This window comes from Rhinolophus ferrumequinum, chromosome 3 (assembly GCF_004115265.2).
Source record: "Rhinolophus ferrumequinum isolate MPI-CBG mRhiFer1 chromosome 3, mRhiFer1_v1.p, whole genome shotgun sequence".
Taxonomy (NCBI): Eukaryota; Metazoa; Chordata; class Mammalia; order Chiroptera; family Rhinolophidae; genus Rhinolophus; species Rhinolophus ferrumequinum.
Window position 1 is genome coordinate 84,231,528 of NC_046286.1, and position 16,570 is coordinate 84,248,097.

General features: G+C 44.1%; 1 protein-coding gene across 8 annotated transcripts in view; it reads right to left on the reverse strand.

Annotated features, from left to right (window-relative positions):
• Positions 1–2,147: 2,147 nt before the first annotated feature.
• NHSL1 (NHS like 1) overlaps positions 2,148–16,570 on the reverse strand; it is a 124,524-nt gene continuing 110,101 nt past the window's right edge. For all 8 annotated transcript variants that reach the window (XM_033097611.1, XM_033097638.1, XM_033097601.1 and 5 more), the window contains 3 exons: positions 8,279–11,530; positions 7,636–7,768; positions 2,148–3,531 (listed from right to left, as the gene is read on the reverse strand). In XM_033097611.1, the coding sequence (XP_032953502.1) occupies positions 2,796–3,531; positions 7,636–7,768; positions 8,279–11,530 (4,121 nt within the window). In that variant the 3' untranslated portion in view covers positions 2,148–2,795. The remainder of the gene's footprint in view (positions 3,532–7,635; positions 7,769–8,278; positions 11,531–16,570) is intronic.

Consider the following 16,570-nt stretch of genomic DNA (forward strand, 5'->3'; position numbering starts at 1 on the left):
CAGCAGCATGCCGGTCTGTCCCCTTGTGCCTACCCCTAAAAAGAAAGAAGAGTCTTGTGAGACTGTTCCTTTCAGGGACATTGCTTCACCTTTATGCCATCTCCTTGTTTGGCCCCAAAGGATGGCTGGCTAGCCAATGATGGGTAAGATTCCTCAAGAAAGGAACAACCTAAGACAGGCACAGTCGTGTGGTGACCACCAGGAGAACTCACGGGGTTGACAGAGGTGGGCACAACCCCCCACCTTCCCCCACCTAAGGAGAGCTTCTGCCTCTATGGCTGTATCCCTTCCCACAACCTGCTTGGGAAGTGATTCTAGATGTGATAACATCAGTTCTCCATCTCAGTAAGTTTTCAACATAAAGGTGTTGTCCCCTGGGGAGGTACAAACAATAATTATTTATACATCATGGGACTTTCGACAGGCAAGGGTGATTGGTTTGAACCAGTTTTCTGGTATGATGGATGAGACTCACAGACGTAGTAAAAACAATGCTACTTCCTTGTATGTGCCTCAATAAAAGCCACAAGGTGGCCCGATTCGGGGCTCTCAGTACTTTGAGGCTAGGAGACCCTTGGCCCGTTTCAAAACTTTCTTGATTTCTGTTTCTTTCTTAACCCTTCGCCGCCCCTTCTCGTTCTCTCACTGCCTGTGTTGCACTGGACGCGACAACCTACGTCATTATTTAAATATGCATGTACAAACAAAAAGAAATAAGTTTCAGATACTTACAATTGTTTTATTCAAAGCAAATTTAAGAACCTAATATATTTTTCCTTTAAAAATGTTTTTTAAAAAAGTTTTATAATTAGTTTTGATGTTACTTACTTTTACCTTCAACATACATGATTTGCATATTAAGTTAAAGTTGTCTGATATCATGTACATTCTAATCATTTTTTAGGTAGCTATGAGAAGATTTCATATTCAAAAACCAACGTCCCTTTTCTAAAATTTAGAAGAAAAAAATCCTTGTGCCCAATGTAGTAGGCAATTACTCCAAAAGTCCTTTGCCTTTGGCCGAATGTCAGGTCTTGATTTCTGGTTGTGTGAAAAAAGTGTTTTGTTTTCTTCAGAGAATGGAAGGAGCCTTAATACTTTAGTTTTATTTTTGTCTCAAAGATGTGTCTAAAATGGGTACCTGAAGTTTTACTGCATAAACCTTGCAATGATTTGGCGTATGTAAACTGTTAGGTGATATTTTCATGCCAGAAAAGGTGACAACAGGCAGCTGCATGGTATTTAATCCAAGGACCTCAGTATTGTCATTTTAGGTCCCTCTAAGGAAGAAGACAAGATTCTGATTTTATTTAACCAATAAATCAAGTACACGGCAGTTGGGAGGAAGTGGGGGAAGGGGTCACAAGAAGATGACATAAAAATAAATACTTGACACACACTTTTTCCCATGTCTAAAAGTGTTACAATTCTAACTAGAGAAGATTAGAAGGTAATTACCTAACAATTATTTATAAAAAATATAAAAACACATAAACCAAATGATGCAAAAAATCTTTTTAATCTGAAAACTCATTTCCCAGGGCTCATTAATAGCGAAGCCTTGCCAATTTTTATCAGTTTATTTGACTAATAAGAGCTATTCAGCATTTTCTTCAAAGTAAGATATTATGTAATAGCTTTTGATAAACCTTTCTAAATGAGGACATGATACTGCAGTCAGTCCAAGGAAAAATAGTCGTAACTTTTTCTTTGGTGTAACCAAAAAGATATCCAAAAGTTAGCAAATGTTGACGCTTCAAGTGATAAGAAATTGCCAAATGGAAGTTTAAACTCTGGTAAAAATGGTTGTAAAAGGAAAAGCTCCACCCACAGTTCTGTAGTGCAAGTTTTCAAATTTATTTCTGAAAAATAATTTTATTTAATAAACAGGAAACAAATCCCAGCAGTGTATCACTCACTCCTCATCCCTTCTCTCCTCTGGCTTACCCTCCCTGGGTGTGCACAGCACCATCTCAGTTCTCAAAGAAGGTCTACGCTGCTACTCAAGGAGAAAATTCATTTAAAAAATCACCCACATGTCTAAAAACCAGGCTAAAAATGGTGTGTCTGTGGCTGCACAGCAGCAGGTTCCCAGTTAATAGCATTGCCACTTCCACGTTTGTCATTTTTACAAAAAAAAAAAAAAAAAAAAAAAAAAAAACAAGAAAAGAAAAGCCTTTTTTCCCCCAGAAAAAAGTACCTGAACCAATTAGTCACTTAGCCCTTTCCCAACTTTTGGGGTTACCCACGACCTGGCTCACCTCCCAAGCACACCTGTGCATATACCCACGTGTTCTGTGCACTCAGAACCAGCGAATGGACCACCTCTTCTTAGAGTAATGGTCCTGTGTCTTCTGGAACTCACTGATTTCCATCAACATACTTTTAAAGCAATTACCACCTAGTCCAGAAGCCTCCATTACTCCACCTAACTTAACTTTTTTTTCTCCTATTTCTGTACATGTTGTGTGTGTGTATTTTTTTAACATAAAAAGTGTTCAAAATGCACACACACATACACACACCTGTCCGCACCCCCCTAGCAATTTAGCAAAAAGAAACAAACAAAAATCTTCCCCAGGAAGCACTTTCAGAAGTTAAGCTTCTACTTGCTTTTAAGCCACAGGGCGAGTGCCAAGTGAGTCCCTCTTCCACTGCAGGGCTGGCAGTACCTGGGCCCACAGCACAAATCCTGAGTGGGCTCCATGGGCACAGCAGGAAAAGGGACCCTCAGGCTTCCAAGTGATGTGTCGTGCATCTCCCCCACGTCACCTTGGGGATTCCCTTTCTTGTCCCTAACTTTCACCCCTCAGAGGGCCTCTGCACTGTTCCAATGGCTCCCTGCCCTCAGCCCTGGAGGTCCCATCGCTGGGGTCAGCGGCCTGAGCTTGCAGCAAGGCAGCGGGCTCCGTGCCACACACCAGGGGGCCCTCATCTGATTTCTCCCCTGCCAGTCCCTCCAGTGAACACCCCCTTGCAGCACCCAGGGCCCGGCGAGCCCTGTTGTCCACAGGCTCCATGGCTTCCCCTTCGCCTTCCGAGATGACGGTCATGGGGCTGCTCTGGATCCGGTTCCTCATGCTGTACCTGCTGCTGGCGGCAGACGGCGGCGTCCGGCTGCGGCCATACCTGGGGCCGGAAAAGGACAGGCTCCGAGGCATCAAGCCTTCGTTCTTGGCCCACTCCTCCTGGGCCCTTCTGCTCTTGCTCGGGGAGCAGCTGGACGGGCTGTCGGGAGTGTCTGGCGAGGGCTCCGACCTTGACCTCTGGAATCTAGGGTCTGTGTTCTTGAGCATCTCGGCCGCGGACATGCGGGCACTGGTGTCTGATCGACTCCCCTTTTTCAGCAGCAGAGCTTTGAAGTTGTCACTGCTGGTGCTGCTCTTACGGACACTTCTCTGGATGGATCCCACTTGCTTTGGGGAGGCCAGGCTGGGGGCAGCACCAGTGGGTGTCACTGGTGGGGACGGAGAATGGTTTCGGGTATGATCGTCATCTGAATCTTTACGGCCAAGGACTTTCCTCTTGGATCTGAGATTTAATAACATTAAGAGAAAGGTTAATTCCCAGTGGGCCCTTGGATATCAGCCACGACTACCCTGCTTCGCTCACTGCATGTTTAGGTCACCATCTATTATGTTTACTATGTAAACTTCCAAACACCCAGGCAAAAAGAATAGCTCCTTGTATTACCATGTGTGCCCATGAGCCAGCTATGATAATTATTAACTTATGGCCACCCTTCTTTTATCTCCACCCTCACTGGATCATTCTGAAACATATTTCACACAACATTTTAACTTCCTTTGGTAGAACTATTTCTAAAATTTTTAATAACTGCCATTTTTAGAATGTCATTAACCTCTACTGGACTGATTCTGAGTGCGTTTCACAGTACCGGCCACCCTTTCTTTCTCCTTTTCCTTTTCTCACTTGGTGCTGGTACGTGAACAAGCCTAAGAGATGTGCCAACTCCCAGAATACCCCCTCTACGGAGATAGGTTCTAGGACAACTCTACAACTTTCCATTCTCAGTCATTCTAGAGTCCGACGTAAAACCAGTCTTCCGTTGCTCTTACTGGACCATATGTCGACTCCTGGAAGTCCCCAGAAAACAAGAGTGAACCTTCCACACCAGGCCTCGTTTCCTGACTGATGCCAGAGAACCGTGAGCTGATCAACAAAATGGGAGGGATGTGAGCCCCGTGTGAAAGGGGGGGGGGGTCTTCTTGGAAAGTAAAATGTTTCCTGGGGGTATTTCTTGTCCTTAGGCTCTAAGAACCTCCCTGTTCAATGTGTTTTCTGCCGAGAGCAAATCAGAGATAATGAAGCCAATGAGCCAAGCGGCCCCTCGCTGGCCTTTTCGTAATAACAACTCAGTTTGCAAGGAGTCTCTTAGCGACACACAGGGGGACTGGCTTGGAGGAAACTTGGTACATTTAGTAAAATAAACATGTGGGTGTATCTCTTTTTCTGCTGTAAACTTCCAGGATATGCAGCAGGGGAAGGCTGAGGGGATACTGCCTGTACATACAGGTTAAGAGTTGAATCTGAGCACTACTAACTTCTAGCAGTGTCTCCTTGGACCAGTTACTCATCTATACTGCACCTACAAGTTTTCATACTTGTAAAATGGGGATGACGATACAACTTCACAGGTTTGTGAGGATTCGATATGATAAAGAAACCCTGCAGTCATGTAGACCTGGGTTAAATCCCACTGCTAAAGTATCTTTGCTCTGTTACCTTGGGCAACTTCAAGTTTCTGATCCTGTTTCCTATCTGGAAAGGGGGAAAAACAGTACACAGCTCAGTTTATGAATAAAGATGAATGCAATGACAGCCATAAAGTGTCAGGCGCAGAGTAGGTACTTAAAAAACTTCTGAGTGTCATTTAGGGAAATATAATTCTCCCTTCCTGCCACCAGGTCAGGCTTCAGTGCTGTTTGTACATGGCTGCAAAGCAAGGCACAGGGCAGGAAGTACCATGATGGCTGTCCTGGGCTTGGTGCTCTCCATGCCTCTGGCCCAAAATAAGCCATCAAAGTGGAAGACAGGAAGTGATAAGGACCCAATTCGGAGGCTGAAGGGTAACCGGACGTGAGGTGGCACCAGCCTTTTTCGGACTGCACAGCCTGGCCTATGATATTTTGGTTCAGTTGTCCTGCTCAGCTGTCAATAAAAGCAGTTTATGCAGTTAATGAGTGAGAGAAACCATAGAAATAATAACATCTCAGAATTTTAGAGCTGGAAAAGACTTTAGACGGTTAGGTCTGGCCAGAGAAGGTAACTAACATCTAAAGAGTAAAGTCACACAGCTGACTACAAAAACTAGGACCTGGTGGAGTATCTTTCCACTTACGGCACATGGCTTCACAATTTACACTGGCTGCTCCCCAAAAGCTCATCTCACTTTTGCACATATTGGTTCGTGATATAAATTTTTGTTTGGCTTTTCAATGGAGAGGGTGTGCAAAACATAATCATTTTTCAAGAGCAGCTGCCCCCTACAATGAGAATTAAATCTAAACATTTGAATTCTCTGCATGTATGTATGTATGCATATCTACACACCCATATACTTGTACATATCTATCTTATCTATCTATCTATATATATATTCTGTGTGTATTGTGTATTTTTTCAAAAGATGGCTATAAAAAGTGCTTAAATAGTTAACACTGGCTTGAAAACTAATTACTTCAATAAATATAAAAACTTCACACCTCAATTGGTGTTCTACATTTTCCATCTGGCTCCAAATCTGAAGTGAAGTAATTTGCATTACAAAATTTGAAAGCTGTGTTTCACTTTAGATATTCTTTATTTTAAATTATTAGCTTAGGTACTGAAGGGGATATAAAATAAAGCCCTAAAAATCACAAACTTTAGATGGAGTTTTTATAATGCCTGCTGATATGTTATCAATGCTAAAATAAGAAACATGTGTCCTTGCTCTCTCTTTGCAATCCTACCCTACTCAGCCTCTCCTGCTATCATGCGTACACACAATAATACAGACCACTGATTTCTACATCTGCAGTAGATATAACTCCCTAGTAGGAGAAACCACACAGTTTTCAGTGCCTTGAGAAGGTTGCCAAAACAAAATATAGAAGAGGTCTTCGGCACATTTTTAGGCAAAGCATGTAACAATTTGGCTGAGGCCAGTATGTAGTACACAGAACAACCAGGCAACACATCTTCTCTGTGGACTGCTATTATAAATACATATGCCTGCGTGTTTAGCAACCCAGTGCATTCCATACTAAATGAAAGACGTCGAGTCTTGGAAGAATTTCCCAACAGTTAAATACCAATTGGTTTCATTTTATTCAGAAAATATTTATTAAGTGCTTATTGTGTGTCTAGCATGGTTAGAGTTAGAAACAGCTGTGTAAACCCTCTCGAAATGTCACCAAAGTTGGTTTCAAAGGACGCAGCGTGGTTTTCATTTCCCTGTTTTGAGAAACAACTTGATAACTAGCTACCTCTTTATTTCTAATGAGATCAAAGAGACGAGTCAGACCATGTGAAACGAGCAGTCTTTGGGGCCCTTGGGGATATTTTACCAATAGTAGGGCCAAGAAGTAAAGGACATATTTCTTGACTAATAATACCTTAATCTCCCAGCTTGGTTCCCTCCACTCCAAGTTTGATGCCTATATGTTGCATAAGGAATTGCAGTGACAGCTCTGTGCTTTTCATCTCATGCAACAGTTTTTTCAGTTAAATTCCAAGAACTGGGAAAACAGTCCCGACACAGGGTTTTTCACACAGTCAATAATTTTACAGGATTTTTTGTTGTAGGAGGGAAGAAAGGGACCTTGGTTCAGGGCAACATAAGGCCTTGAAAGCATAAGGGCATTCATAAGAGTTATGTGAAAATACTGTGGTTAAAGAAGTCTGGAAGGAAGTGAAGGTTTTATATAGAATTATGGCTTAAAACACTTGCACACACACAATCTTATCAATTTTTACAATGACACTGTTGTGAGAGTACTTGTCTATTTACAACCAGAAAAATGAGGCAATGCATAAAACTTCAGTGTTAAATCATATTTACTCTTCAAGGTGACCACATGTAAAAACTCTTAACAGTCTGGCAGTTATTTTGAGAAATGTATTTTATTTTTTAAAAGCCAATAATTTCTGATGCCAGTAGATGGCACTAGCAGTATATAGTAACAAGCAAATTTAATTCCTTTTGCTCCTGCTTAAAAAAGATGTACTCTCATTGCAACAGTTAAGTAGCCAAAGAAATTATACTATAACATCCTCGTTTTGCTGTAAAATGAAAATAACAACAATGATAATAATGATAAAATAAAGCACTCTTAGAAAGAGGGCTTGAAACACTGCGTCTCTTGCCAGCAAGAGCAGCGTTGACCAGAAGGTATCACATGGCGCCTCCGTTCCCCGCATCATCATAAAAATCAGTGGAACAAAGTAAAACAGAAATTAGGGTCAGAGGAAATACAAATGTAGAAACACACAAAAAAAAATGATCAATAATCAAGTGAATGAAATCTAATTGGGTGACAGAAGAAACCTCAACAAACAAAAACTAATCTGAGGAACCATTTGGAAAGGGGGACTCATAAAGTACATGAAAATACGAGGAGTTGCAGATACCTGTGAATAGCTGCAAAGAGGTCTTCCGTGGTCCGGGGTCGACTGGGGGTCATCACCTCATCACTCCCTTCTTCCTTAAGGAAGTCAAAGGCCTCTGAGGAACAGCCGGCTATGTCGGTCTCTGGCACCCCAACTACGAGGAAGCAAGCAGGCACACACAAGACATTCAAGTGACTTGAATTTCAGTCTGCAGCCAAGCTCCCAAGTACACTCCCCTGTGATTCCTGATAATGTGCGAACTACAGGGAGCAGCAGTGGGGTCTGCAGCTGGATATTTTACAAAGATGAGGGAGCATGAGCAATGCTCCTTCTTTTCTCTTAAAGTCTAGAACTCCTAACGAATCTCTCACATTGTGTTGTAACATTTCTTTGCAGCATCCCAGAAGGGAGAGTATTCACTGCTATTTAATCCCTAACCTGCTGCAGACCGCCCCACCCCTCTATTTTCTGCCCTTCTGTAAGTTCTACCCTTAGATCTAGATTCCTAAAAAAATTCATAAAATGCCAAGTTGGTAACGTAAGCACGAAGCAGGCAGCACAGGAAGCCCGTAGACTGCTGGCTTTGAACATGACCATGCACCAGCCCGATTTATCTACCTCAGCTGCATATGGTCGGAGGGGAGTAAGAGAGAAAAGCACTCACATCCTGGGTCCTGCAGAGACAGACAGCTCTCCACATTGCCTCCACTGGCTGCACTGTTCTCGGTGCCTGGCTCCTCCTGCTTGGGGGCTGGCAAGGCATCGGGCTGCACCGTGGGGACATTGGCTTCCACTCTGCCTGGGGATGAGAATCCTGCAGCTCCTCCCTCAAGGACCGAGCTGCCGGAGTCGGTCTCATCAGAACCAGTCCTGGCTGCACAATTCTCTCTGGCCTCTCCCCTGGTGGGGTTGGGCGCCTCTTCGCTCACGTTCTCTGTTGGCTCCACTTTGAAATCTGTCTGTGGAGGTGGCACCACTAGGAACAATTTGGGCTTCTTGGAAATAGGGGGTGGCTTCCTGCTGGGCGAAGGGCCGGGGGTTCCCTGGAGTGGGACGGACCCGGGGCTGGGCCCGGCATCCGCCTCCCCTGTGCCTCCCGGGCTGGAGCTCGGGCGTCCATGCTCGGCTGCACCGTCCTGGTGACCCTGACTCATGGTCTTGGCAGGAGTCGGAAGCAAGCTTGTCACGGAGGCAGGCTGGCTTTCACTCTCCATTTCATTTATGCTATTTCGGGATTTCAGGAGAGCAGATGGCTTCAAATGATACTGGGGCACAATCGGAGTTAGTTTTTCCTGAGATGCTTGTTCATATATCAGTGCTCCCTCAGTTCCTGAGTTCTTCTTCACCGGCCTCAACTGTACCATCTGCAACGCTTCTGTGGTTATCAGGGGCATGGGAGGTCTGGCCCCCTCCTCCTTGGCAGCAGGTTGTCTAAAGACATCCCGGGAGGAGTCTAGCTGGCCAGACATTTTGAAAGAAGGCCTGGCATCTTTCATCAACTTGGGGTCAAGGGGTGGGGCAGGTGGGGGAACCGAGGAGGGTAAAGATGATGAAGGGTGTGGCACGGAGGCAGAAGAATCCAGAAGAAGGGGGCTCTGTGCGGTGGGGGGAGGAGGAAAGCATGCGTTGGTGAAAGGATGGAAGGGAGGAAGAGCTTCTGGTGGTGGAGGGGGGAAAAGGGGAGACTGAGGCAGAGGAGAGCCGTCGGGGGAATCTGCCAAAGGTGGGGGAGGAGGAAGAAAAGGAGACCTGTCAGCAGGACATGAAGACGGAAGAGAAGGGAGAGGGAGAACAGCAAGAGAGGCTGGCACTGAATCCAGCTTCTTCACAGTTCCACTTCCTTCTGTAGATGTATTAGAAGAAAGGGACGTGGATGATGAGGAGATAGATACGGAAGAAATCAGAGAAGACTTCCTTTCTGGTACCTTGGGCTTGTTCTTCCCCTTCCCATTTGCTGGTGACATTGATTTTAAAAACACAGGCACGGGGGTGAGTGCTGTGGGTGTATTTGATTGGCTGGAATACCCACTGGATGGAGAAGTGACTCTGTGTGACTTCTCTGGGGATGTGATCTTTGGTTTGACAGAGCCACCAGGCACTTGGGGCATGGCGGCCCTAGCTCCGTCTTGGGCATGGCGGACTGGCCCATTTCCAGTTGGCGCCCCACTGTTGGCTAAACCGCCCCCGCCAGGGTTCCCTGGGTCTTCCTGCAGGCCCGTGTAATCAATGTAGTAACCCCAGGGGTCTGCGTACTCGGACTTGACACTGCTTGTGTCACTCTGCGATGGGGTGACCCCGCACAGGGAGTAGACGTTGGGGGTGGTGGCGGAAGTCATGCTGCTGCCGGCACTCACTGTGCTCTGGCTGCGGGAGCGAGGCAGCCAGGGCTCTTCCAAGTCACTGCAGGGGCTCTGGGAGGGCGAGAGGCTGCCCTTGCTGGGGAGGGTCAGCTGCAGTGAGTGCTGGAGCGAGGCGATCAGGCTCTCGTTTAGCACCTGCCCGTTCATCTGGGCGTTCTTCTTGGGGATCCTACGCAGAGAGTCTGTCCTAGAGGGTGGCAGGGGAGGCTTCTTCGCTTTCTTCAAAGAGATGTTTCTCGAAAGGGATTTGTCATGGTAATTTGACCGGTCCCCTTGGTTCTTCTGAGCTCTTCCGTCAAAGACATTGACCACGCTGTGCCTGGGGTTCCCAAAGCCATTGCTGCTACTGCACAGATTCCCAGATCCATGTGCAGAGTCGGTGTGCACAGATGTGTAGCAACCATCACGGTCCTCTGAATACAGGGACCTGGCATCGTCTTTGTTGGACGCTTGGTCTAAACTGCCACTGCTTGTGTTACTTGCAGGAGTGGAGTAGCCAGGAGTTGCCAAATGGGGCTTCAGAGGGGATGCCCGCCCACTACCTGGGGCATGGTATTCCCAGGGCTCCACGCTGCCATGGCCCCTGCCTCCTGAATAACTGGACTCACTCTTGCCATCCACATCCTGGGGGTGGGCTGGGAAGCTCAGGGTGTTTCTACAGTTATAGGCCACAGCTTGGGATCCATTCTCCCGATTTGCTGGAGTATTGAGAGAGACCGCAGAGTCACAGAGGGACGAGAGTGTGGTTGCACTGGGGGAATGGGGAACTGAGGCCTGTGACGCAATGGCGCAGGGACCCTCACTCCAGTCACCACTGGGAGACGGACGGTCATCCTTACCAGAGTGCCTGGAGAGGAGGCGGTCTCTGGATTTTATCTTCGTGTATGAAGAGGAGCTGGTAATTTTACTGTCCAGCTGCCCTGAACTCTGAGCGGTGTGAATAACAATCACCTCCGAGGAGGAGGACAGGGTGGCATTCGGGATGATGCTGGTGGAGTAGGTCGCATGAGGAGACACCACACATGCTGGGCTGATACCGTTTTCACTCTCAAAGTGCCTCAGCTCCTGGGACTTGGGCCTCAAAAGTGTCCCAGTCCTTGAAGCACCTCCTAACTGTCCTAAGGTTTCATTTACTCGTGAGTTCCCCCTCTGGTAGGGGAACGTGCCATCCAGGTCTCCGGCAGGGCCCAGCACACCCAGCCGTGGCTCAAGGGACTGCATGTTGGCCCTCGCTCCAGAACGTGGAAGACTGTGGAAAGCAGCATCGTTGCTGAGGCGAGAAGGGAACACAACGCCCGCCGAGTCGCTCAGCACAGACATGTTCCCAGAGGAGCCTGAGAAGTGGCTCATCTGGGCAGCGATGCCTTGCCCCTTCTGTGCCCTGATTCTTCTCATCGAAGGTGGTACGACTTTCACTTCCTCGGTCTGACAGCTGGAGTCCCTGGTTTCTGAGCGCTGCCCAGCAGACCGACAGCTGTCAAGCCTTCCTAGTGTCGAGTAGTGGTCTGGGGTGTATGCTAAGGGACCACCAACATCATCTTGGCCCGTGCCTGATGCTGGAGAAAGAACAGAAAGAGGCTTGTTACCTACCAATAAAAATCGGTATCTTAGTTCATCACCTGTGCCCTCACCTTCTTCAGACTTTGCTATACTTAAAAAACAAAACACGAAACAAAACAAAAACTTCTCTATGTGAATCTAAATTTCTTTTCTTCTGCAGGCACCTAAGTGAGACTTTAGTTACTGACAGCTCCTAAAATAAAAACCCTTGTTATGATTTCATGTACTTCTCTTAATTTGTACTTCAAATCCTCCTATAGGATTAAGTGCTGCATATGGAATTCTCAGGCATTCCCTTTGAGATCAAGGCTGACTGCTCTGTTGAAGGTTTACTTTTCAAATAACCTCCTTTCAGTAAATGTTTCAAGGTAGACTGGCATCCACCAGGTGACTGCTTTGAGCACCTGTCAAGCAGGGACTCTTTCCCAAAGACAGATGAATGTGGTAGTTCAACAATAGGGCTACAGAGATATCATGTATGAGGGATATTAGTGTAAAACAGTGTTAATTACATTAATTTTATGTCAGAAGGAAATCCTAAGAAAAAGAAAAATGATTTACAGGCCCATCTGTGTTTCAAACATTTCATTATCCATCTCAAGCCATTATCATCTGTCTGTCAGTGACACTCAAAATTCAACAGCAATCTGTTGTGTTCTGGTAGGGAAAAAGCAGCAGGAACTGATCCAGTGAGCATTTCCTCAAATTAGGGTTATTCATTTCTTTGTGCTTTATAACTAAACAGAGAGTAGTATTTTTATTTATTTTTTTTTAAATGACAAGGAAGGCCAAGTGGAGAAGGAAAGGGAAGTAGACGAGAAAACACCTGAAGTGTAGATAACAATTAGATTTCAAGCTACCTAAGAAAGAACAGAAGCTTTAAAAAAAAAATCATGAAGCCAAGAACCTACCCAAAGTGTACAGAGAAAAAAATCAATCCATGCATGTTAATCATTAGGACAAATTGAACCTTGAAAAATAATAACACTATAGTTCTTCCGCTTTTGTTATCATGCAAGGACCTGCAATACCTCAGGCAGGGGCTGTGCTGAGCGATGTTGGTTGAGCACCCACCAGCATCCCTTCACCTGGCAAGGACACTGGTGATGATGGGATTCCAGAGACCTCCCTCCCCATCCCACATAAATCAACCATTGCATGTCACCTGTCCCTGACTGGATATAAAGCCTTTTGCTCATGCAAAGAACAAAGCATATTACTAAAATGGCAACAGTGTTCTTGGTACAAACTGCAAGGAGATGTCACCCCGTGGAGAGGAAGGCGCTCCAGTATAAAGCCCTTTCTTTCATTGTAATGATAGAGAATGATTTTTGTACGTGTATCTTTAACCAACAGGATCTATTTCCTTCCCCCTACCCTCTGCCAAGTACCCATTCACTTAAGACACACACACACACACACACACACACACACACACACACACACCCATATATACACAAAGTTCTCCCTCAGAAAGAGGGAAAGTAGGCAGAAGGGCAGGAGCAGAAGAAAAATCCACTTTGAGGAAAGAGAAACAAAAGATACAAGTTTTTGCCATTTGATATTTAAGGTGGGAGGTTGACTCCTATGGCTATATCAGGCTGCACCAGTTTGATTCCAAACATTCAAGAGGCCTTATTCTATTCAACAATGGGGTTTAATCTTTTTCTTTCAAAACTGTAGTAGTTTTTGCATGGGGTCAGTGGTGTATTTTTATGTCTTTAAGTTCCATAAACAAACCCGTGATTCTTTTGGGTAATAATTTTGAATGTGAAATATCCTAGGCTTCTGCGAAGGGGAATATAGCCATTTCTTCACCATCTACAGCCCAGTAGAACTTTCTCGTCAAAATAACAATATTTTTCTGAAGACCTTTAAAACTATATGAAAAACTCATGTCATTTAACACAAGGACCACCAAAATTCTATTCCTAAAACAAATCCTCCAATATTTTCACAGTAGAAAGTGTCACAATATTACAGATGCAGAAGAATGCTATTTTGATTAGAATTAAAGAAAAAAAACAGACTAAAAAAGATAACTACAAACAAATATAAACCACTCAGGTGCTGCTAAAATCTTGACGGGATTTATCTGATGTTAAAATATAATGTAAAGAAATAATTATGTGTATTTTTTCTTTCACTTATTACAAAATACAAGGGATTTCCATTTTTTAAAACCATGTGATCAAAGATGATAGAAATCTACAAATTAGTTTATTTAAGGTTTATTATATGAATTTTAAAAAAGTCTTGTCAGGGGCCGGCCCAGTGGCTCAGGCGGTTGGAGCTCTGACCTCCTAACTCCGAAGGCTGCAGGTTCGATTCCCTCATGGGCTAATGCCAGATGGCTCAGTTGGTTGGAGCGTCGGCTCTCAACCACAAGGTTGCCAGTTCAACTCCTCAACTCCCTCAAGGGATGATGGGCTGTGCCCCCTGCAACTAAGATTGAACACAGCACCTTGAGCTGAGCTGCCGCTGAGCTCCTGGATGGCTCAGTTGGTTGGAGAGTATCTTCTCAACCACAAGGTTGCCGATTCGACTCCCGCAAGAGATGGTGGGCTGCGCCCCCTGCAACTAATGGTGGCAACTGGACCTGGAAAAGTCCCAGAAGTACACACTGTTCCCCAATAAAGCCCTGTTTCCCTTCTCCAATAAAATCTTTTAAAAAAAAAAAAGGCTTGTCAGGTCTTCAGTAATGTTCTTAGTATAAACTATCAAAAATTATTCAGAAAAGGGGCAGCTGGATAACTCGGTTAGAGTGCGAGTTCTGAGCAACAGAGTTGCCGGTTCGATTCCCACATGGGTCAGTGAGCTGCACCCTCTGCAACTAGTAAGATTGAACAAAGCACCTTGAGCTGAGCTGCTGAGGGGTGGCCGGATGGCTCAGTTGATTAGAGTGTGTGCTCTTAACAACAAGGTTGCTGGTTGAACTCCCGCATGGGATAGTGGGCTGCACCCCCTGCAACTAGACTGAAAACGGCGACTGGATTTGGAGCTGAGCTGCGCCCTCCACAAGTAAGATTGAAGGACAACAACTTGACTTGGAACTGATATATCCTGCGAAAAACACACTGTTCCCCTTCCCCAATAAAATTAAAAAAAAAAAAAAAAAAAAGTTACTCAGAAGGGAATTCCTTTAAATGAAGCTTTTTCTGCTTGGGGAACACATATTGAGATAAGTTCTAGGAGTATCTAAACTATTCAGTAGTCAAATATAATTATATACCAACAAAATAACCCTATCTGATTCTAAAAGATGAAACCTCACAACAGAATATTTAAATATATTTCTACCTATGTTTAAGATAACAATGTTAAAAAAAAAATGAAAATTTTGTCCGATTCATTTAAATGAAAGGCAACAAATTATAAGTCATCAAATATCCTTTGGGCCTAAACAATAAATATCATACCTAGATTTTAAAGTGTTGAATACTGCTAGTCTCTAGAGTCCACTACTATTTACGGATTTTGAAGTAAAAATTGCATATACTTAAGCATAATTTAACTCTAAAATTCTGGAAACACCTGTGGTTAGATTTTTAAAAATCGAAAACCCTGGCAACTTGGGCAGTGTCTAGTGGACAGGGTACACATTTCCTAGTGAATGTCTTTCCTTCAGATAATCATTTCCTTTTTTAATCTATTTGACTCAGCCACACTGCCCTATGCTTTATATCTGAGAAGACTAATTTTTAAAGAAAATATGATCTATTTTAGTATTCAATAGTTAGGTAGCACAAAGTTTCCAAACTACACACCTTATAAGCCCAAAATATTATGAGAAAGGTCAATGTCAACCAGGAGTTATAAAATGAATGAGGAAAATATATGATCCAAATTTTTCCCTAAATTTTAGTGTATTCAAATGTCATTTTCCCTTCTTCTATCCACCAATCCTTCCAACTAGTCTTTCTACAAAACTAGAGTAAATGTCTATCTTTTTGTTTTTTTAACTAGCTCTAACTTAGAGACATAGCTGTGTCAGGTGCCCTCCAGCTGTGATCCAGGTCATGTCATTGCCTGTGCGATGACATCAATTGTCTCACATATGGCAACAATCACAACACAGATGATATGGGGAAAGCTGTTTTCTTCAGCATTAGTCGTGGGTCCATGTTACATGCAAACAATAAATGTGAGCTCTAGGGATTCAAACGTTCATTGAAAACATATTAAAATTACAGAAGATATGATTGACCAAGCTGGACAGATCATTCCAGTAAGGTCAGAGAGGCAAAGGAGTGACTGGCTCCATACCGGTTAGCTCAGTAATGAAAGTGATAAATGTTCATAATTCTGAGGTTCTAGAACTCGTATTATGTACATATATAGATAATTCATATTAAGTACTTATGTGTATGTGTAGCTTTATCTGGGCCAAACTATTTTTTACACTACTTGAACAAAGCCATACCAAATCGACCTATTTTGGTTGGAAAACCACTTAAAATGTAGCCTACCTCTAAATACCAGCCTTATCTTACAAAGTGCCTGTCTTTAAAGTCTCCCTTTTGGTTAAGGCACATCTCCTAAAAGATCAGCTGAAATACAAATGTTACCTGAGAGCTGTAAGAAATTAGCCCATTAAGCATCTGCTGACCATACACATACATGTTTCTCAAATTAGTTAGCTGTCACCTAAAGGAGAAAAAAAAGGGTCTGAAAGAACAGGATACAAGAACAGCACTGGCCATCTAAAAGAAGCAGCATGCAGGGACATGAATCAAAGACAGACTTCACAAATCCTATGGATGCAATCTTGCCTTTGTTTGTAATAAACACCTATGTTATGAGATAAAACGAGCGCCCATGTGTCATCTGGGTCACTGGAGCGACCTAAAGCAGAAACAAAGCATTGCTATTCTTGTCCCATTGTTGCTACAATCTGGAAGGCAGAACATACATACTATAGAATTGGGTGACAGTAAAAGAGAAAATGCCAGGTAAAAAAGAATGAGCAGGGTATTGGGGAAAAAACAAAACAAACAAACAAACAAAACCACACAGGAGCAGTGTCTAGAACACCT